Source organism: Pezoporus occidentalis, unplaced genomic scaffold, assembly GCF_034315485.1.
Source record: "Pezoporus occidentalis ecotype Australia unplaced genomic scaffold, CSIRO_AGI_Poc_V1 ctg45, whole genome shotgun sequence".
Classification (NCBI taxonomy): domain Eukaryota; kingdom Metazoa; phylum Chordata; class Aves; order Psittaciformes; family Psittacidae; genus Pezoporus; species Pezoporus occidentalis.
Window position 1 is genome coordinate 4,288,313 of NW_026915780.1, and position 23,912 is coordinate 4,312,224.

The window sequence follows — 23,912 nt, forward strand, 5'->3', positions numbered from 1 at the left end:
ATTCTCATTTTTACATTTTTAAGGCAAACCAAACAATAACACATCCGAACGTGCAGATGTGGCATGTTAGGAATGCAAGAAGCTGGACCTTGGTAATTTCTAGGAACCCGCACATGACTTCAGATGTAATAACAGATTTCTGGGGGAAGGCATGACCATGCTGATGCAGAACAGTCTCCTGCTTCCCTTCCCACATCCCCCTCTTTTCCCTTGCTTCCAATAACCTGTTTATTCAGGCACTGTTTATGTCCTAATTGAGTGGTGATTCAAGCTCAGTAGCTATTTCCTGAGCACTGCAGCACAAATAATAGGAGTGGGTCCTTATTTGATTGAAACAGCTACCATTACACTGATTTTAGGGGAGTTTGCTGATTATTTTGCAAATGGAGGGTGTCATTTATTCCATTCTCACATTTTCTGTGGAAGTTTATTGATGAGGAAGGAGGCAGAGCCTCTTTGGATCTTGAGAAAGAAAGCAGCTGGGTTATGGAATAAGCCACACTTGTTATTTGGGTGAGATTGCTGATTCAGTGGTGATTCAGAAGCTTTTCTTTGGCTTTAAAAGGCTTCTTTAAAGAATATGTTAAGCTTGAACAAGCGTTCAGCAGTTGTTGGACAGGTCGAATCTGTAATCATGGGGGATGACCACATCTCTGGGCTTTTACAAGTAGCTGTTTTTAAGTGATTGCCTTCAAAAATATTTGCAGTGGGTTCATATAATTTCTTGGAAGATACATTTATTAGTTTGGGAGTGTTTTTAATTAGTGTTTTTAAGCAAAGAAAGGAGCTTTACATCAGTCTGCAGGAGACTTCTGAGCTGTGCCATGAGTCCTGCGGCTTTTCTAAACCACTGCCATTGCTTTTTGTTTTATTCTCTTGCAGAGGTCAGTGATTCATGGTTCTCATTTTATTGACATATCTTCTTTGTGGCAGCTCGTTGATTTCTCTGAGGTAAATAACTGTGAGTTCAAGCAAAGTTTATTTCCCAAAATGTTAACTCGAGGAGCCAAACATGTGCAATAAACGGAACAGAGAGAATGTACAATTATTCTTCTCCTATTCCGACCTCATTTTCATTTTTCTTAGCTAAGGTTTTTATTACTTGCTCTGTTTTAGTTTTACTGTTATGGTACAACCTGCCCACTGACAGGACGAACTTCCTCACACTGTACAAATACCTCGCTACACTTGTAAAAACACTTCGGTTTGCTGTGAAAAGGCCATGTCTGAGAGCAAAACTGTTGTACAGCCTGTAGTCTGGTTCAACTGCTATCATTTCCAGTAAGCTTGGTAGCTAAAATGTATCCATAATGGTAAAGTTTGCAGGTTTTTTTGTGTCCAGAGGTCATAAACTTCTGTATGGGTTGAAGAATTGCTGATGTACAGGGACAAAGGTGGTCCCTGCTGCCATGGGCCCTGTTGCAGTGGGTGATGGAGGGATGGAAGAGGAATTAAGTGGTTGTGCTGCACTGCTGCTAAATATTGCTTATCTTTTGTCATGTGAAAATGTGATGAAGGTTTTACTCCACCAGCATCACTCTGCCCTTTCATGTTTCCATTCCTCTTCATGTGAGTCATGGAAAGTTTGGTATGAAATGGTTGTGGGCAGCATTTTACTGAGCGACCTACATCTTTCTGTGACTAGTAACAGCTCCATCTTCATAGGAGCTCTTGATAGAGAAATGTTACCAAAGGGAAGTTCATTTCTGGAGTGTTCATGGAGGGTGGAGGATCAGCTTTGCTCTGAGATTTCAGAAAACATTAACAGTGCAAACTGAGAACCTGAATTAGACAAATCTGTCATGGAAGGCACTTAGGCAGTAAGATTATTTATCCAGATTAGTGAAAACAGGAGAATATGAATAAAACAACACAGCTGTTACTCAGACAATGTGATCAGATATTATTAAATTAGAAGCTGTGTGCTCCTTCAGAATCCTAGAATCCCAACCTGGTTTGTGTTGGAAGAGACCTTAAAGCTCACCCAGTTCCAACCCCTGCCACGGGCAGGGACACCTTCCACTAGAGCAGCTTGCTCCAAGCCCCTGTGTCCAACCTGGCCTTGGACACTGCCAGGGATGGGGCAGCCACAGCTTCTCTGGGCACCCTGTGCCAGCGCCTCAGCACCCTCACAGGGAAGAGCTTTTGCCTAATATGTAATCTAAATGTACTCTGGGTCAGTTTAAAGAAGTTACTGACCAAAGGAGCTCCAGCAGTATTTTCTTTTGCCTAATCCTTTTTGATTGATTTTTTGCTAAAGGTGCTTATCCTTATTTTTATAGGAGCTGTGGTTTTCATTTAAAAAAGAAGGGGGGCAAAAAGCTAACTGCTGCAGGGGATGTGTTCTACATGTCTGCTTTGGGGGATGCTTCAGCTGAAGTATCTTCTTGCGGTGCAACTTCTCATCATATGGAGAAATAACAGACATCATAGCAGCTGAAAGTCTACCCGTAACAAGGAAGCAACAGAGCAAGAGCATGAAGCGCTCTTGTGTTGCCACATATTAATAGTTCCATATTTTCATTTTTGCTTAGAAGTAATAAGATTCCTTGGGAAAAAGTGCTCCTTTTTCTCAGCTCTAACAAGTGCATTAACACACAAATCCTCAGTGTGATGTATGGCAGGAGTGGCAATAGGCAAATGGACAGAAAGAAGAGCGATGTATTTTGTGAGACTGCAAAGCCTGCCTGTGGGAGCTGTAGCTGTGGGGCATGCTTTGACTGGGCTTTGTCTCATCTAACCTGACAGTTGTTGGGTTATTTTCTGTCTTAGGCATCCCTATTTTAGGCTGTAACCTGCCCAACAAGACAATTTTAGCTCAAATTATCACCTGGCACAGATACCTCTGTTCCTCTCTCCTGCCTCTGGCCATGGCTATAGCCAGTAACAAAGGCTTAATGAAAGAGTGTTAGAACAGGTATTAATAGATTTCTCCAATCCCCATCCTTTTCTAGCTTCTGGGAATTGAGGGTAGCAACTGCTGATAGATTCATTCTCCATTAATTGTCTACTGTCTTTCAAATGCATTCATCTTTTGGCCTCAATGTTTTCCACATTTTAATTATCCTGTGTGAAGAAAGGAAATAAAGTGCTGTAGCTCCATGGACATAAACCAGACAAACTGTTCTACATCCAGCTGAGAATTGTTACTGGTGTACTTGAAGTGTGTTTATAATAGGTTAACAGCATGCCACTCTTTCATGTGCTAGTAGGAAAAGCTGAATATGATTAAAAGTAACAAGGCTAGTATAAAATTTAGCCTCAAGATTACTAGCAAAAGTTTGTTTTGTCTTCATTTTAAAGACTTACAAACTAAAGCACATGAAATATTAGGGCTGGTGACCTGAAAACTAGGTGGTACGCTTAGATGTCCAGAAGATGTGTGTGCAGATAAAATTTGTTCCATGTGTTTTATCCTATTTGTAAAGGAGAATTTTAGTTGTATGGCTGAACATGTGAAACTAATTTCTCTTTATAGCCTGTCAGTCTTTTCCCCCAAGTAACAAGCAATAGGACAAGAGGAAATAGCCCCAAGTTGCACCAAGGCAGGTTTAGATTGGATATTAGGGAGCATGTCTTCACCAAAAGGGTTGTCAAGCACTGGAACAGGCTGCCCAGGGAAGTGTTAGAGTCAGCATCCCTGGAGGTATTTAACAGACACGTAGATGTGGCACTTAGGGATGTGGTTTAGTGGTGACTTGGCCATACTGGACCAACAGTTGCACTGATGATCCTAAAGGTCTTTTCCAACCTAAATGGTTGTATGCTTCTATATCCATTTTGATTATAGTCTTCCCTTACAATCTTTGAAGAGAAAGGGGAGGAATTTTGTGAAATGTTTATTTAATAGAAATAAAGTAGAATTTTAAATATTTTCTATATAGGGAATAAAAATAAGTGAATGCTGGAAAACCTTGCATGCTTTATTATTGGTGGAATTTTTTTACTTTATTTAGCTTCTCATATGACAATTGGTAGGACATGGTTGATACTGCATTTTCAGTAGTTAATTGTAAGATCCTGCTATTCACTTTTGTGGTACCTGCAAGTGTTACCTGCCAGCTTTCTCTCCGACACGTGGGGCACCCAACGCTTCCTCCTCCTATATAATGAAGGCATTGCACAAGGAAACTATCAAATAAAGGCTTCACCTCTTTGCTATTAAGTTCTTTGTTGCATATAAATACATTTGCTAACTTGAATCTGCTTCAATTTGAAAAAGTGATGCAGGTCCCATTAGCTTCAGTAGGAGTATCTTGAAATACACGGTAGCTCATAATTTTTTCCCATTTCACTCTGTGCCATCTCTTATACCCATGTTTCCTACTTAGGCATTCCCAAAAATCCTCATTTTTATAGGGAGGGCTGCTTTTGACCCAGGAGCTTGAAAAGATTTACATTGATTTCTGCTTTGTGGTTAAAGCTGGTCTACAGTTATGTACAACAGACAAATACCATATAGTATAGACATGATCATAAATAATTCACCATTCTCTTCAACAAGAGGAAATTACTTGCTACATTATTCAACAATATACAAAGACGCTTCTTGTTGTGTAGAGAGCAATATTCTGGCAGGGAACAGACAGCAGTTTTGCAACTAAAATATAAAAAGACATAAATGGTTTATTACCAACTCAAATCTCATAACCTTTCTGCTGCCTGCAATTCACATCCTTCTGCTTTCAGTACTGAAGTACAAGAAAGGTGAAGGATATCTGTGGCTGTGGTTGTGACTGCTGGAAGTGTGGAATGGAAAAACAAGCAAAAAAGATACTATAGATACATTGATTTCTTGGGGTGGATGAGGAAAATGAGGGCTGCTTAAGCTGGGGAAAGATCCTGGCCTTCTTGTGAGCACCCTTTTTTCCATAGAGAAAACTTAGGGAATGTATTCAAACCTTCTTGCTAAAAGGAAAACAGTGGCAGTAGAGAACCATGTCCTGACTTTTATGCGTTTATTACAATTGGGTATTTTATTACATGAACATGACTGTGGAAAATCATGTAAAATGGTATGTCTGCAACTAAAAAACAATAAAATTGATGTCTCCGTTAGCTGAGTACTATGTCATATCGTACTGTGGTAGATCATCAAACTGATCATCTAATTAAGCAGCCTGTTGTAGTGTGTCTGCATAAGTTGGCAGTTATAGTTGCTGGGGGAACTTTAAATTTCCCCTCAGGGCTGGTGTGATGAAGTTCTCTGTTTTACTGTAGCCTAACCGTATTGTTTTCCCCTTATATCAGCTTCCCAATAAAGCATTTTCCTCAGGTGTCAAAGATGTAGTTAACATGTTTTTCCTTGAGTTTGTCATATTTGCAAGGGAGTTTCATGAGAGGCGTCGGCAACTGGGAAAGGTTCAATAAATTCCAGCTCATTTTATTAACATAAAAATGGACATGAGCTAGGACAGTGAATTTTCTGTGGTTTTGCTAAAATCTTGTGCTCTGAATTCATTAATGTATCTTTGATGGCTCTTTTTAAAAGTTTGAGAATTAATGTCAAATACACAGGGCTTGGATTGATTCTGTGAGGCTATGTCAGATAAACCTCTTCAATCAGTGTCACTGAGACAATTTCAGATCCCAGTTAGAAGAGGACTGGAAATAAATTGGATTTATATTTTTTTCTAAACAGACTGTGCATGGTAACTGAAAATAAACTGCAAGGAGCTGGGAGAGCACTGAGATACTCACCGGGTGTCAAAGCGGAGGAGTTCAGGGTGGAAGGATTACATGAAAACAAACATGTAGCACAGGATAAATTTAGTTGAAGTGATGCTATAGAGCACCTTCTGGTTACCAGATCTTTATATAGTTGCCACTGTAACCTGCAGTCTCTTTATGCATTGTTAAGAAGTCCTTTTTTCATCTCCCTTTCTTTATTTTTTTGTTATCTCTATCCCCCCCTTTTCAATAGTCTTTTTTGGGAACTATCTCTGCTTTTGTGTTTTCCTCTATTACCTCTGTGCATGATGTCCAAATCTGTCCTGGCAATACTTGTCTCCTGCCTCCTTTATTTCCTCTTTTAAAATCTTTGCTCAGGTGTCTTACTGTTGGCCCAAATGTTCCCTTGAAAACTGTAAACTTTTCGCTTCTCTTCAGGACCTCCCTTTCTTGTCCTCCTCTCCAGCCATTAGGACCATCACTGCTGTTTGGACAACTGCCGGGTTCTTTCCTGCTTTAAACCTTGGCTTCCTTCCAGAGTTTTTGTTTTGGACGTTTTTATGAGGAGGGGCTTTGTTTTACGCGTATGGAAGCATAAAATCTCTGGGTTTAATATTGCACAATATGAACCCAAGTTTGTCTCTCCAGTCATTCAAACTTCTGTCAAAATAATCTCAGGCCTATTTCTTTAGAGAAGTTTTTAAGACTAGCTTATTTAAGAAGTCTTACACTGATTTCTTTCACTTTGGTTTAAAACAGAGTAATGGTTCAGCAATGATTTCTGTCTGCTTCATCTGACTGTAGAATGAACTCATTAAGGAAATGAGCCTTTATTTTTTCGTAGGAAGATATTTGGCAAATACTTTTATAAAGTATTTATCTAAATAATGACTCTTGAGTCCTTGAGACACAGCGTGCTTGCTCTGATTGCAGAAATGCTCCAACAGTGACAGTGTTAGGTGGGAAAAACATCAAGAATACAAATAATTGTACAAAAGCACTTTGTCTCATGCAAAAACCACACTAGAATAATGATGATTAATGCAGGATCTGAAGTGACGGCCTCGTTTGATCTGGACACTTTAGTGCAAATGAATGAGGACTTATTATCTGGGATTATAGCAATGTTTCTTAAGAATTCAAAGTAAGTGTTGAGAGAGCTAAAGGCAAAATTGCCAAATTCTGGGACTTATCATTAGCAGTCATCATTAGTGATGATGAGTCCCATTACATGGGGGTTGTCCTTTCCAACCCAAACTATTCTATGATTCTAATGATTGTACTTCTATGATTTGGGTGACGTGGTTTAGTGTGACGTGTCCCTGCCCATGGCAGGGGGGTTGGAAATGGATGGTCTTAAGGTCCTTTCCAACCCTAACTATTCTATGATTCTATGATTTGATGTCTTGTAGGAGTACTCAGAGGACCCTTTCTGTATACTCTGTATTGCCAGGAGAAATTATTTTTGTTATTAGTGTCTTGGACATTACACAAATGTGCACTTCAGAAGTAAGCCTTTTTTTCAGGAACCAAGGGATGAAGTCAGATAGGAAGAATTCTGCTGAAGACGTAAGTGTGCAAATGCATGAGCCAAGTTAGATTGTTTTGGGTGGAACGAAGAGCACTGTAGGAGAGGGAAAACAGAAAGATGTCTGGAAACAATGCAGAAGAAAACTGTTTCTGAGCCTTAAAAAGAAAGATGGACTTTTGTAGGGAAGGAGCAACTATTGTGGGTCCAGAGGAGGGAGCCACTGGCAAAAAGTAATGAAAAGAAAATCTGTACATGGTTACTGAGGTGTATTTAAAATAGGACAAATGTACTCACATGAGAATCATAATGGTGTGGATGTTTTGATGTTACTGTGATAGCACACTGATTTTTCTAAGTGTGAATTGTCAAATCTCTTTTTTATTTCATATTTCGATTAAAGTGACTTGGAAAATGTATTTTCATTTAAGTATTAAAAGTGAATGTTGGACCTTTAGATATCCCATACAGCAGTGAGCTGGTTCTCTGGTCTAGCAAAGTTAATTATAACATGGATTAACTTAATCTAACACATAATTCTACATAATTCATATTTAATCATCCTTAGTCTTCTGGGCAAAAGATACTGTTTGTTCAGGCAAATTCTTCCAAGTCCTTCAGCTGCTGCTTTTATCTTCAATAAGGTGTTATATTTTATGTAGAAGGTGCAGTCCTTCTGTTCTTCAGAAGCAATATTGAGACTCTTAATCAGCATATGGTTAAAACTGTGTGCATTGAACCTTCAGGGTAATTACTCATGTTAATACTGGGTTGTAGCAAAGCAAGTCCTGGGTTATGCTGAGGAAATGGAGGTGCTGAGAGGGGATCTGGATAGCTGCTTTCACTAGCATCCACATTGGAATGGACAAGGAGCATCACAGCACTGGAGCCTTAAGGTGTCTTCATTCCCGGTGGCTTAAGGGAAGTTCTGTCTTTATCAGGGACAAAAACCAAAGAAGGATTTACCTGTCAGAGCATTGCTACTGTCCTTAGGTTTTCCCCATATTTTTTCTCTTCACCCTATGCCAGTTTATTGGTTTGCTTCTGATTATTCACGATTATTTTAAAACATTTCCTGTCTAATTACCCCAGAAAAGTAATTTTAGAAAATCAGAGTATTTTCTAATATATGGAAGAAGATAACATTATCTGTGAACTTTTGTGTTTGATAATCTAGCTTCTCAAAGCAGAGAAGCTGATTTTGACCTTAAAATGTGGGTTGTACCAGCAAGGTGTTTATAAGCCATGAAAAAGATATTCTAGAGGAACTATGCATAAAAATGCTTTAATGAGACCATCCTTAAGCTGATAACTTGTTTGTGATTTTCAAGTATCTCTGCTCTGAATGTTGCCTGGAAACCCAAGCATGGATGTGCTCAAACCAAGGCCATAAATACTTTAAAGAGCTCTGGTTACTTTTTGGCTGTAAGACACCATGGTGTTGAAGTATTTATGTGAGGGTGGCACAAACCCTGTGCACAGGTTGCTTTAGCCCCTGGTCTATATGGATGTGGACATCTTCATGGGACCCACAAGTGCTCAAGTCCCTGCCCATGGTGCCTGCCTTGTAGCAAGGGGACATCACTTCCTATGTTTTCTGCACCACCTCTCGGGTACTAAAGTGCACGCCATTAAGAGGATTTGCTGGATCCAGGGTCTTGCCTTAAAGCTGCAGCAGTGTTGGTACATTTCATTTAAGTAACACCATTTGCCATTTTTATCAAGTACTATGTTTTCAAAACGTATTTGGCCAGTAGCGCTGAAAGTACCTTGGTGACTGCAGTGTGCAGTTACTCCCATCCCAGAAACATTTGGTCCAGAAACCAGAGATCCTCTCGTGAGCCTTTGCCCGTGTCTATTATTCAATCCCTTCAATTTTACTTGTAACTTTGGGGGGTTTTGTTCAGCTTTTTATCTTACACACTTGAAAGAAGACTGTAACCTTATCCTCTGTGCTCTTAACTAGGGTTCTACTCCATTTCAAGACAGTTAACTTGAGGTCCCCAGGTACAGATAGAATGTAAATATTTGAACCAATATTACTGAATACTTCCATATTTAAGAAGCAGACTGAGATCCGCTGGATAGGTTAATGAGCAGCTGAGGGAGTTTCTGTACTGTTACCTGTGGTAGCAGCTCTTTGTTGAAGTGAGCAGATGGGTGATTGAAAAGAAAGGGCAGCTCACTGTTGAACTTGAAGCCAAACGTTTCCTGGGTTTAATATCGTGAGTGCTGTAATTAATATACTTGGCAAATAGAAGTCATCTTTCAAATACAGTTGGGAAATTACTGGAGGTAGATTGGTACTTTGCTGTGGCTTTGAATGAAGCTGAATGTAGATATTCTGTCTGCTGTTCTGTGTGTATGTATATATGTATTTTTGCCTTTTTAGGTTGTATGATGCAAATCTTTGTCTCTGGGAAGATGAAGCTTCCAGGAGCAGCACTCCAGTTTGGAGCCCACTTGCTTTAAGTCTACCTGGGAATTTCTACCCATACTTGCCCATTCCAGCGTAAATCAGAAGACAATGAGTTATTTTTACGGTTTGCATATTTTCATACCGCGGAACAATTTTTCTTTCTTCTCCTTTTGTTCGATGGGAAAAACTTGAGCTGGTTGTTGTAGCTGATTCTTCCTTCACCACATTCCTCTTGCTGAGCCAAATTCTTGGAAACCACAACTACACTACGTCTATTTTTGTGGGGGGGTTGTTGGTTTGGTTTTTTTTTCTTTATGGGACATATGTCACTTTTTTGAGTGCTTTTACCTATTCTGGTTTGAGCCTGTCTTTTTGCATTGCTGATTAGTTGTAATCAGGAACTAATAACTGTAAACTCAAGGAATTAAGTAACTTCAGACTTACAGAAGATGACTCATCTGCTTCAGAAACCTTTTCATGGCTTTGCTTGGCTCATTAATACAGGAGTTTAGCAGTAGTAATATGAGGTATTGCATTAATTGCTGCATACATTTATTGCCAAATGACTTGCACAGACAGTGTTTCAGATGCCGTGGACCTAATCATAATAACCAGAAGTGTCCTGTTTGCAAAGAAGAAAGTAAGATCCCTTTGTACACCGATAGCAAGCAGATGAAGTTGCTTGCAGTTTTGGAAGTAAGGACTGATCACAGTGAAAGCTGGAATGGAGTTTTCTGTTTGAGGAAGGGGAAGCTATGCAGCTTGATATTTGGGTTGATTATAATGACTCTAGTGATGGCATCCTACATACTGACTGGAGCCAAACACGGCCTCTTGTTAATACCATCTCCCTTCCATTATGGAGCTTTTACTAGCAATCCAAGCTTAATGGACAATGAAAGCCTTAGTGACATGAAAGACCATTACCAGCCTTCTAAAATGAATATTTCATACGTAAAGGATTATCCAAGCATTAAATTAATTATTGACACTATTACTTCAAAGATAGAGTTTATAACGAGACAGCGCCCTGATTCAGAAGAACTGAGGAAACAAGAGCCACATGTAAGTATGAATTGAAGTGTGTCTTTGATTGCTCTATACTTGCTTATTTCAAGACTTTTGGGTCCATCTTCAAATCAGATAAAAAAAAGTGAGACCACTCAGATGTTCATATGGTGATTTAAACCATCTAGAGCCTCCTGGTTAACAACAGCTGAAAAGATGATGATGTAGATCACATCTTTCTGAGTCATGGGCAAAATAGGTGGGTTATGTAAATGGCTTTGACACCTAAAACAACAACCAGGCAGCTCTCCAACAGCTGTACAATCTCGTTGAATTTTCACCTTGTCTCACGCAAAATCATTCTGACTTAAATTTGCCTGTCAACCTAAATGATAAATAAGAAAAGAGCCTTTCTAATAACTGGCTACCTGTGTGCCTCCCTGAAAATCCAGTCATTGCAGACCTTGTACTTTAAAGGTAAAAGCTGTGAGTTAATTTGATTTGAGTATTATGTGGTTGACTTTAAAAATTAAATCCTAGGGTTACAGGGGAGTTGGGGGATTACTGAGGTCCTTTCTGGCCTTAAAAGCAAAGGATTTCCGACTATTCTTGTCTCCTAATCCAACTGTTTGCAAAGGATTTGGTTCTGGTGTCATCAGAAGAAACAGGTTGGCTTTGTAGTTAACAAAATAAGGGTTAAAAATGGCCATATAGTGATTTTATTGTGTCCTCTTACTGTGCTAAGTTAGAAAAGTATAACTGTCAACTTTTTTGCTGCCTTGACTGAAATTGTTGTTCTTTATGTTGCAGATGTTTTCAGTAATTCCTAATAAATTCCTTCCAAATAGCAAGAATCCTTGTTGGTATGAAGAGTACAGAGGAAACACAACCACAGATCCTTATGCAACAAACTCTTATGCACTGTATTCAAAGCGCTTTCGAACCATATTTGATTACCTCAGGAAGGTATTTTGGAACCACTTGTACCATTATAAGGACAAGCACTACCGCCTACGCTGTCTCCCCCATTTCTACATCATTGGCCAGCCCAAGTGTGGGACAACCGACCTGTATGACCGGCTCAGGCTGCACCCTGATGTTCGGTTCTCAGCAATCAAAGAGCCACACTGGTGGACAAGAAAACGGTTTGGTGAGTAAATGTGTCCTCTGGCATCCAGATGAGTTGTTTCTATTAAACTTTGATATTTCTTGTATATATTTGGGATGATGTTTATGGATTTTCTCTGTATTGTCTTCCCTTGAAGTCACTAGAGTTAAAACTCAGACAGGGGAGATTTAGCTTAGATATAAGGAAAAAGTTCTTCCCTGTGAGGGTGCTGAGGCGCTGGCACAGGGTGCCCAGAGAAGCTGTGGCTGCCCCATCCCTGGCAGTGCTCAAGGCCAGGTTGGACACAGGGGCTTGGAGCAAGCTGCTCTAGTGGAAGTGTCTCTGCCCGTGGTAGGGGTTGGAAGTAAATGCTGTTAAGGTCCTTTCCAACTCAAACCATTCTATGATTCTATGAACAGTTTTGAAAAATCCAGGTGACGAATTCTCAGTATGCTTCAGCCTGGTTTTTTGAGGTGATGCACTTTCATTTGGAAAGCCTAAGGAAAAAATAAAACCATTGGCTAAAACCAACCCTGTGAACTTGTAAAAGCAGGAAAGAAGAGCAACTCAATTGTGATGGGAGATTTAAGGAAGAGCAGTGATAGTTTTGCATTGCAGAATCCTGTAAAGCCCTTCTGACATGCATAAATGATGGGCCAGTATTTGAAATGTAGGTGGCTTCAGTCCTTACGGTTCAGTAAATAATACAACTGTGCTTTGTGGTAGGAGCTTCATTAGCATTGCAGCTCTAGTCAAGCACTGAAGAGCAAAGGTGCTCTGCATGAGAAAGCTGCCTCACACCGAGGAACCTGCATGTATTTTTGATGCTCTTTTCCCGGGTAACATCCATATTTCATGAAGTGACCTTTCGTTTCTGAAGGCAGACTGGAATAGCTGAGGTTACGGCCTGCTGGAGCAAAACTCATGCACCCCTCATGATTGCACCTTCTAAGGGTGTCTGAGGGCAGTGGGGTGAGAGCATCGTTTTATCCAGCTGAAGGGTGTATGTCCTTGTTCTCTCCTCCCTGGGTGCCAAGGAAGGTCAGTCTTGTGGTCAGAGACCAGACAAGATGCAGAACACCCATTTTCAATTCCTGACTTCTATGTGCTTAGTGCCTTCCTCTAAATACAGATCCGTATAATTCTTGCTGTATTCCACCCAGGCTTTGGATTTTCCCACTGTCTGGTTTAGCTGTTAAGTGCAATTATGCCCTCACTTTGTATGACTTTGGTATCAAAGATCACAGGCTTTTCAGTGATATTACTATTTCCAAGGGAAAGATCCTAGTTATTTTACAGTGACATTGTCACTTCTATTTCTCATTTGCTGATGCTTTACTGAAGACACTGCCTTTGGAACAAGTTAAAACCTAGCTCTGTGGGATAGACAATTGATGACTTTGCATCACTGCTTTCCTTTGGTGCTTTTCTAAGCTTTGAAATGAGAAACTCTCTCTTCTGATGAAGTGCTGTGGCTAAAGGCAAGGACAGACACTGTCTGAGGGACTGGGGCACCTGCAGTGCTGCTTCTGTTCTCTGTTTTGGGGTCATACCTTCAATTCTTTCTTTCTCCTACATGTGGTGTTGCCGTTTCCACCTCACTTCCCTGTATCCTGGAGCCCAGAAGAGTCTCTGAGCTCCTGCAGATGGGGCTTTGTTCCTCATTGCTCAGTGAGGAGGAGAGCTCAGCCACAGAGCCAGGATTTCATGTTTGTCCTGTGTTCATAGAGTTTGTGTTTTCTTCCCTTGTGAATGCCATAAGAAAATGGCTAAAATAAGTGGTTTAGACATTTTCTAAATGTTTGTTATAAACTAAAAGTTACAGCAGTGTGATGAACATGCAGCTTTGAGATAATTTATCCCAGTTTAGGAGGCACTAGAGACAGCAGTAGTGGGAATTGAGGAGTCAAAGTCAAACAAGAGAAGCATCGTGGTGCCCCCTGAAGCCCCATTAGAAAACACTCATTCATCACAGTCAGAGGCTGACTGAAGATAAATGATAAGGATTACCTCCTGACCTGAAGGGGGTAAGTCAGTTCAGTGAAGAAAAGGGATTTTAGGCTTGGACACTTTCCAGTGCAAATGCTGTGTATAGATGCAGGGACTGTCAGCAAAAGCTGCTTGGAAGATTTTGTCTTCCATGAGAGTACTGGCAGGAAAGGGTGAGCTGAACTGATACATTAAGCTGAAATCCTTTACACTGAATAGTTCTCTACACCTACACTAGCCTCAACTTAAAAGTTTGGAGTTAACGTTGGAGGAGATAGTGTTTTCCAACCTCACCAAAGCAAGACTGGGCCCGCTAAAGCTCAGAACTGGACCTACCAAACAGGCAGAAGAGTGTAAGGAATCCTGCTGAAGTGCATATAGTTTCATAACAAGGATAAATTCCTATCTCTGTGTTGGCATTCACAAACTCTCCACTTGCATGGTCTTGTGGTCAGCCACTGGGGACAAGTGCAGGTCCTTGAAGAGAGCATTCTTTACATATTACATTTTCTGAAGTGACTTTATAAAGCTGAAGAATGAGGAAGGAATGCAGAACTCGTGATCTCATGGGAGGAAGATCTGTAGAGCTGACCTTCCGACCATCTAGGGCTGTCTGCCATCGAGAATGAAAGATTAAGTTAGCCTCTGGTGTCTTGTCCTTTCATTCTGCCTCAACAGCGCATTAGCTAATAGTTACTATTGAAAAAATACAATAAGAAAAAAGAAGAGAATATGACAAATAGAATAACAAGTGAAACTGAGACAACCTCATTTATGAGCCAGATAATGAATATGACTCTAATGCTCCTGGCTACTAATTTGATTTAGTTTGTAACACTTATCTGGATGAGAAAATCTCTTTGTTCTGTGGCATCCTCTGATTCAGTGGATCTTTATGAGACTGCCTAATTCCAGCTGGAGCTAACCAGCCCTCCTTGGGAAGCCCTGTTTCGCAAATCACCACTTTCCCATTCCGCTGGGATGGCTGATGCTCCACAGGACTTTGTCCCAGCTTGACTGTCTCTCTTTCCTGGCTCGTAGCCACCATTTCTATTCTCATGAGTGGAGTGGCAACAGACCAAGACACTCTGTAGCACCACGAGTGTACTTTTATTTCCTTCCCTCAAAACAAGTCATAATTCACTGCTGAGCTTTCTTCTACCCTCATTAAATCCCACTCTTCTAAAGGGGAAAATAACTCCCTTGCTGAGGTTTCCTCTCACATAGTTGATAATTAGTGGCCTTGCAGGAAGAAGAAAGAGAGAGATGAGAATTCCTGCTCTATACTCTTAGGTTTCCTCCTACCCTGTCGCCTTCCCAGTATTGTCCTTGACCATTGCCCACTTAAGAAACTCTCTTATGGTGTGTTAAGAAGCAAGAAAGCAAAGATAGGCGTGGGCAGTATGTACAGAATATAGAAAAGTGAGACTAGATTTGGATAGAAGAGCGGGAAAAAAAGTATAAAAATCACAGATGTAGCTCAAGATGCTGAGGAATGCAGGGAGCAGGTGATACTGAACACACCCTGGAGTGTAGGGGAGGAGAGGACGGAAATAAAACACTATTGTGGAGCTTTGTTTTCATACTTATGGAAGACAAAACCATGAATGATTACACAGCTTTCTGATTTTGATAAGTGCATATTGATTTGCATATTTGGCACCAGAGCCTGTTCTCATTCTCAGTACAGTAAATCTAGTGGGAGTCCAATATTAATATTACTTCAATTTATATTGGTGCACATGAAAGTGGAATCTGGTCTTTTATATTCATTCCAAAAGCTAAATTTAGAAGAACATAAATGCAAGCTATTCATGCAGGAACTATAAACCAGAACACTTCAGATATTTCCTATCTCTGTGAATTTATGGCTTAATCGTATCGTATCTCCAATCTCAGCTACTTCATTATTGGCACATTTATCTGAGTGTTACACTTCATCAGTCTAATTCTGGGCTGATGTTAACTGTCTCAGTGTCAGCCATGTCAGTGAAGCCATCTTGGTTCACACCAGTGGTTAATCTTGCCCTTCCTTAAACTTCTCTCTTTTCACTGTTTTTAGGAATCATTCGTCTGAGGGATGGATTTCATGATCGCTACCCAGTGGAAGATTACCTTGATCTGTTTGACTTAGCAGCGCACCAGATTCAGGGTGTGCTGCAGAGTGAAGCAGCAAAAGAACATGGCAAGATGAACAACATCGTAATTGGTAAGGGAAATAACACTCTGGAATACGACTCTGTAGATCCAGGCTGGCAGCATTTGCAGCTGTGGCATGAGAGGGGAATTGTCCAACTTGTGAATGGTTCTCAGCACAGAGCTCCTGACATTAGTGCAGAAGTTATTGTTTTGTTCATCTTGGAGAAGGCTCCAGGGAGACCTCAGAGCAGCTCCAGTGCCTAAAGGGGCTGCAGGAAACCTGAAGAGGGGCTTTGGACAAGGGCCTGTAGGGACAGGCCAAGGGGAATGGCTTTAACCTGCCCGAGGGGAGACTGAGATGAGCTCTTAGGCAGAAGCTCTTCCCTGGGAGGGTGCTGAGGCGCTGGCACAGGGTGCCCAGAGAAGCTGTGGCTGCCCCATCCCTGGCAGAGTTCAAGGCCAGGTTGGACACAGGGGCTTGGAGCAAGCTGCTCTAGTGGAAGGTGTCCCTGCCCATGGCAGGGGTTAGAACTGGATGAGCTTTAAGGTCCCTTCCAACACAAACCAGGCTGGGATTTTTGGCTTTTTCTTGAGGGTTGTTTCTTGCTTTGTTAAAACTGTGATTATCCTTAGAAGATGCCTGAGTAAGCAGTGAATGTCTGATGAACGTCATCATTTAATTAAGTCTTAAAAAGAAAACCCAACCAAACAAAAAAAGAGTAAGAATGATCTTGGTGGCTCCTTCAAACGCTGTTTTTGTTTCATTACGGGATTTGCCTGTAGTCATGGGGTTGTAGCATCAGGTTCAAATGCTGTAACAATGCATCTGGTATAACGCACTAATTGTGATTTTATGACATACAGTGGTTGCTGTAGAAACCCTGTAGCTGAATGGAGATAGTTATAGCTCCAAGCAGCTTTTCTCAAGCTCCTACATAAGACAGACATGGGAAGAAAGAACCCTATTTTTTGAGTCATCAGTCTGTGTAGCCTGTGGTGGACTAAAATAAAAATAATTGAAACCCTGAATTGCTTTGTTAACAGCAAAGATAATGCAAGTTTCAAGAGCAGGAACATAGAGTCAAGCTGGAGCTATCTTGCATGGTATTTCTTTCCAGATGTGGAACCTAGACGCACAGGATACTATTTTAAGATAATCTTACAGTTTCAGTTTACCTGATTAGCATTAAAAGTGGTTTAGAAATGCTGTTATATTGTACCTTATGGAAGCCCATGGTTAGAACTGGGCTCTAGGGAGGGCTCCCTGGATTGCTTTCTATGGCACAGAGTGGTCATCCACTGCGGTCAATGCTACCATCAGTTCACAGTGCCCATGGGGAAAATCAGGAGGAGTTTCTAAATTCTGCTTTTGCTGTCTGCTAACACCAGAACAGTTCCCTGTTGAAAGGAGACTTTTCAAATAGGCCTGAAGTCACTATTCTGTGGGAAACAGAGATGGATTTTGCTGCTTGCCCTCAGAATCTTCTTGATTTTGTCTTATTCTAACCAAAAAAGTTTAACATTGTTGGCACGTTGAAATGGTGACTGTCTTACCTTGTTTAAACCAGAGACTTGGCTGGAATCACATTTGCTCAATGCTTCCTTGGCCTCCATTTAAGTCTGTCATTCGCTTTATTAAATATTCACAAGATGGGGTCTTAAGAATGTTGCCATCAAGGACATCTGCAGATTTTCCTCCTCCTCACAGTATCTCCTGTCCTTTCATGGGTGAAGTGCTTATACTAATTGAATTCACTAATCTAATTGGCAGCATACATCTTTGATTACTTACCTCCTGTTACGGCTTTTTCTAGAGTTCACTTTGTGTTTCGTTTTCCTGTAGTCCCATTTCTTGTTTCATTAAGGTTCTGTTCGCTTTTCTTATTAAGTTTACAGGAAAAGTCCTGAATGATCATACTCATTAAGTCAGTCTTTTATGACCTTGGTAAAACACAGAGAGGTGGTCTAAAATGGGTATGTTTGTATATCAGGTTTCTGTCTTCTTATTTCAGATGACTAGAAAGAAAAACAAATGATTAAACTATAAACCTTTAAGTAGTTTGTCATGTTACATAAAGTTCAGCTTCTTTGGATAGTATACTTAGTGGGTAATAATTGCATTTCCCCCTGCAAAAGCCCAGCATCTGCTCAGAGATGCACCAAAGAGGACAGCACTGATCTAGCCGGGGGCATTCTGAGCAGGACTTATTTATTTGTGATCATTAATATAATAAATTCAGAGGAATGTCTTGTGAAAACACAATATGATGTTAATCCATTAGTGACTGAATAAAGAGGTTAGACATCCACTCTTTAGGCAATTTACTAATTCATATGTTCATTAAGTCCATAAGAGAAAATACTGCAGTAATTTGACATAATTGCTCCAGTGATTAATTTATCTCATGTTTATTATGGTTTGTTGTTTTTGCAGATATTAAATCTACATTATAAAGCAGAAACAAGCACTGTTAGGATTATTTTTGGCTGCTTCAGGAAATTACAGTTATAAGAGCCAGCATAGACCAGAATGCTGTTTGTTTTCCTAATTATTATTATTCCCTCCCCTTAATTCTTGACAGTCAGCTTGTTTTGGGAAGATTTGTCCTCTTGAATCCAAGCTGTCCTGGATCAACTGCATTAGAGCATCACCTTGAGTCTCTGTTAATGCTTTAGCATGACTGGCCTATGTGCCTGTGGTCTTCCTTTCTGTGTGTGCTGCCTGCAGAGCTTTGATGGTGGCAGCTACGGAGCGGTCTGATCTGTGATGTTAAGAGAATCTGCCCATTTGTGTGTAAATGCACTGATTCTACTTAGTTCAGATAACACACGTGTAAGCAGATGTTCCTAGATTTGGTCACTATATAGGAGCTAATTGGAATAAATCCAACAGAACATCAGATATGATCAGAGATTACAGCGCAGAGGAGCAGGAAGGAAGATCAGACTATTCTAGAGCCGAATAAATGGCCTGAGGAGGTTGTGTGCTTCACTCTTTGGCATGATTTAGGTAAACATGTTTGAGGGAGCAGTTAAGTCAAGCCATTCCAGTCACGGAGATACAGCAGTGACTTTCCAAGGTCACCCTCATCCCTGGAGTGCACTATTCCATAAATCCATGTACACAAGTGCTCATACCCGTTTGCATGATACCATCTTCTGATAGCACAGAAATAGCTGCACGATGTTTTTGTGGTACTGCTATTTCAGCTCTTGTCCTATATTTAGTCTTTTGTGTTTCTGCTGCACCCAGCATGGGAGCTGGGCTAATGAGTTTTAATTGACAAGTCAAAGCCCACTGAGAATTAGGCAGTACTTTGGCTAATTAATTTAGAATGGAAAAGCTGTGGACACCCAGCTTTAGCCAATGGACCTGATCTCCTCCTTCTGAAAAGGGACAGAATGAACACGACAGAAGATTAATGTGTTTTCCAACAACTTCCAGACTTTATTAATGAATCACATTATGTTAAGCTGAAGTTTGGAGCCAGTATATTTTTCATGCTGTGTTTTTTGCCATCTTTTAAGATCTTTATGGGACTTTCCCAAGAAAGAAACAGATAAAAGGAGCGGGGAAATCATGTCCAAGGTCATGTGCAAGTCTGTGAAATCATGTTGTCTCATCTTATTCCTTTTGATTTGAAAAACCTCATTAACAAGAATTAACTCTCTTTAGACTGTCAAAGAGTAGAAGTTTCCAAAAAGCTTCTTTATATGTTTTATTAAGTGGCAGCATGCCACATAAATGCCAGTATTACTTAAAAAGACAGGGAAGATTACACAAGTCAAAACATCTTTTCAGATCATTTATTTAGCAGCTGAAGCATCATGTACCTTGTGCTGGCTCAGGCGTTACTGGTTGTGTTTCTCCTTGTAGCATTACATTCAGAGTGAGCTTCTTCAGAAACCAAGGATGTCAGAATCTGGCATTTAACCAATGTGTTCTTTAGTCTATAGACCTTTTGTCTAATGGTTGGGGAGGGAATAGTTATATTTGACTTCACCTACATGAATAATTGTAGTTCTATAAAAAAACTCTGATAATGGAATATTCTCAAGAAGGGATATTTCAAACCACAATGACTCAATTCAGCTGCTTAGTGCATTGTATTTTAACATTTCCCATGTGCTCACCAGCTCTCCTGTTTATGTTCTAAACACTATTGATCCACCAGTGTGGTGGTTTCTGCTTCTTTCTTTAGTTTGTGTCAAATTGTGCTGTTTGTTAGCAGTTACTTCTCGAGACCAGGAGCATTAAAACCAACCCTTTGAGTGCTACAAAGAGCTTGGCAGGTCTTCAGCAGCTCCTCACTGGAGGACGTGCCAAAACCCGAAGCAGTCCATTCCAGCCCAGAGCAAATACATTTCCATGTGTTAACCACTAAAAGGAAGCAGTGTGGTTAGTGGACAGTAATATTTCAGGTGGAATTACATGAAACCTGCCTTACCCATCACTACATTCACACAGGTATAAGGCTGAGTGATTGTTCTGGCCCTGGGGGGAGCATTAGCTAGATCAATTTACAAGAACGAAGGTATGTTGAAATTAATAGCGTCAATTTTAGTCAATCTGCACCACTTCCAAATTCAGCCATTTCCACTCCAATACAAGAAATTAAATGAGTTACTAGCAGAGATGCTTTTAATTTCCAGGGGAGGCCAGCGCCTCAACGATGTGGGATAACAACGCTTGGATTTTCTTTTATGACAACAGCACTGAAGGAGAACCTCCCTTCTTAATCCAGGATTTTATCCATGCCTTCCAACCGAACGCCAAACTGATCATCATGCTGAGAGACCCTGTTGAAAGGTGAGCAATGAACACATTGCTAAAGTATGCAATAACAATTTCTTACTATGATGATTTTATTTGCTTTCACTCTCTTGGATGCAAATAAATATTCACGTGGTATTTGATGGAGTTGCATGGTTTGTGCTAAGAGCTGCCAAGGGGTTTTATTCTGTGTATTTTGGCATTGTGATAGTGTTTTAAAGAGGGACATGTGAGTGTAAATGCTACAGTGAGTGCCACACGTGGACACCTGAAAAGAAATGAATATGTACCTTGCCAAATGCAATATAACTCCATCACCTGAGCTAATATGCCCTGGTTCTCAGCAGGGCTCACTTGACTGAGCATGGCACTTGTATTTATAGGTCCCTGCATGTGTGGTCCTATACATGCCTCAGTTCAGGTTAAATAATAAGGTTTATATCTTCAAGGGGTATACTGTTCAAATTGATTCAAAGATTGCAGATAGCTCCAGAGTTAGCAAATGATACAAACTTCTTTTAAGTTAAAAATGCTTGGTGCAACAGTCATATAAAGCTTTACTGGGCAATTTTAGCTTGTTCAGCCAATAGGAGTTCATTCTTGGTCTTCCTGACTTCGTTTGCAGCGAAAAAGCTCTGCTTTTGCAAAGGTGCAGGCTGTTATTAAATTGTTCTCCATTGGGTTAGCCAGGAATGCCCTTTTTTCCACTTGGATTTCACTTTTTCTTCTAGTCTTCCTCCAGATTTCTGAGGCATTTCTTCCCACTGTGTTGTCTGAAAGATGATGATAATGATGAGGACAACAGGGAAGGTGGAGGGCATGAGGAAGGAGTTGAAAAGTATCAGACCAAGCGGGTGTGAATTCCTTCTCTCTGTAGCTCCGTAGGGATATCCAGGATATTTAGGTCAGTGCTCAGGGGCAAAACCCCAGAAATGACTGAGAAGGAGAAGGGGCTGCAGATGATGGTGGGACCAGGCTCTGGTGTGAGCTCAAGCACTGGGAGAAGAGCAGGATTGGGATGCTCTTGGAGGCAGCGGGAAGAGAAGGGTGCTCCTTGGAGGGTTTCCCTGATGGTAGGACACGGCTACTGAGGAAAGGCAGAGCTGTGCTTCTCATCTCCTTTGTCAGGAAATAGAGCTCTCAACTTCTAATGGCATCTCCTGACCTCAGGATTTAACAGATGGCAATTTTCTGCTAGAGAGCTGGCTGAAGTGGCTTCCTCATGTAAACTACCAACAAATTCCCTGATTGCTTTAACCATCCTTTGTAATACAGGTGTAGTTCTTTGCCAGCTTTAATAAGGGTGAGATAAAAAGTCAGCTTCATCTCACTTGCTCTATTGATGATAAATTGGTGGCTTTTTGTTTGTGATTCCCTATGCCTTTGCTGTTGATAGCTCATCTGAGCTTCAGGAGCAAAAGCAGCTTTGGCAGAATGGGAAGCCCAGGCAACTCCATCAATAATGCAGTAGCCAGGAGAAAATCAGGAGTGTCTGGGCCAGGGTCTGATCTAACCTGCACAGGGTCTGGTCTATCCCCCAGTGGGGGATATTTGGAGGACATCAAGATTTGCGATGGTGGGTGTCAGTGTCAGCATTATTTCATTGTAATGGATGGTGATTGAGGTTAAGGACTTCAAGTAGCTGGAACAGCTGAAATCCTAATCAGCAAAGGTTTTATTTCCAGGCAGATGTCCCCAGAATTAAAAACAGATGGAAAGAAACATAGAAAATCTCGACTGCCCTGTAGAGATGGAGCTTGTCTTGAAGAATGTAGTTTTCCATCAGATGTCAGCAAGTCTTTAAAATGATGCATTTATTTTAATGGATGAATAGAAATTCTAAGCAGTCATATTAAACATTGCAAATGAAATTGCAGCCAGGCCCGCGCTGTACATGATGTCTGCTGGCTGATTTCCCTTAGCAAGAAGCTTTTCATCTTGTCTGCCAGGAGCAGTCGGTCCTGTCATCCCTGGCACAAGCCGGGCAAGCTCAGATCTTGTTGATGTACACACTTCTCTGCAAGCAGGAGATGCTGTTGTGTGCCTGATTTAGTTGAAGTCAGCTGGCTTTGTCCGTAGCTTCTCCCTCTCATACCCTGTACTGATGGGGTGGCTCTTTGGTGGGTACAGTGTGAAGGAACCAAGGTCTGCCATTGCAGAGGAGACACTCATGGTGCCATGGTTGTGGTCCTCAAAGACTGGTGGGCATCACTTTGAAATAGGCTGCTCAACCAGCCTGGTCCAAACCTAGTACCATCCCTCTGCTCTGAGGTGGAGTGTTTTCATTTAAAGAAAGCTGTCTGAAGCATATTTGCCAGACTGGAAGAACTGGATAAAAAGAGTCTTTTTCCTAGTTGGTCACTCCTATACATAGTATTGGGTGTCTCTGCCTCATCTTCTATAGTTTGCTATGAGTCTTCTTTTAGAACATGGGTAAAAGTTGAATGGGAAGCATCCTGCAACAAATGCAACCCTTCCTTTTAAAACTAACAGAGAGCCTCTGTTTGTTTCATATGGGAATTAAAATCATGCTCTTGCAAAACGCTAAAATAAATAATGAGTGTAGAGGGGCTATTCCTGTGCTTAAGTGCTTTGCTGGATTAGGGCCTAAACTTTCTAAATGAAATGATGAATTTTTAAGTACCTGTGGACACCAAGGGAAGTTAAAAAATAAATAAAGTGCAGTACAAAAGGTTACTGCAGCAATAAAATAAGACCGAAATAAATGGATTTTATTAGTTTTTTCCTTAGACACCTGTGTTTTTTGGAAGAGGGTGAGAGATATCTAGGATTTGTGAGAGGTCGGTGCTATGGAGGCACAATATTTGTGCTGCAAATACACTTGGAGAAATGACTCCTTCTCAATAACAGCATATCAAACAATACCTACAGTACTGGTTCTGGTCATAGTTTCTAAGCCTAAATTTGGAAGAAAGCAGATCTAATATTTACTCTGTGTCAGGGCATTTCCTCTGTCTCTTTGAGCCACATTTACCTTGGAAAAGTTTAATCAGGGTTTGAGGGATTAATGCTAAAACAGGTGTTTCACTTGCCTGGAGGTTTTGGGTTGTTTCACCACCACCCCCCTCCAGAGGGATTTGAATGTAGATAATCTTTTAAAAGTGATATTAAGCAACTGTAAAACTTGGGCTAAAAATGTGCAATAAAGGGATATTCCTTTGCTGTAACTTTAGAGAAATTCCTGTTGCTGGTGGCTTTTGCTCACAGCAGCAGCTGTTGCAGGGGCTCTGCTTGCCTACAAGCTCCAAAAATGCAT

General features: G+C 40.8%; 1 protein-coding gene across 4 annotated transcripts in view; it reads left to right on the top strand.

The window, feature by feature from the left end:
- The window catches only part of CHST15 (carbohydrate sulfotransferase 15), a 48,339-nt gene that overhangs the window by 18,548 nt on the left and 5,879 nt on the right, over window positions 1-23,912 (top strand). For 3 of the 4 annotated variants that reach the window (XM_062635208.1, XM_062635207.1, XM_062635205.1), the window contains 4 exons: window positions 9,591-10,682; window positions 11,436-11,775; window positions 15,785-15,931; window positions 20,515-20,671. In XM_062635208.1, coding sequence (XP_062491192.1) covers window positions 10,095-10,682; window positions 11,436-11,775; window positions 15,785-15,931; window positions 20,515-20,671 — 1,232 coding nt within the window. In that variant the 5' untranslated portion in view covers window positions 9,591-10,094. Of the gene's footprint in view, window positions 1-882; window positions 952-9,590; window positions 10,683-11,435; window positions 11,776-15,784; window positions 15,932-20,514; window positions 20,672-23,912 lie in introns of all 4 variants that reach the window. The other variant, XM_062635206.1, reaches the window with a different exon arrangement.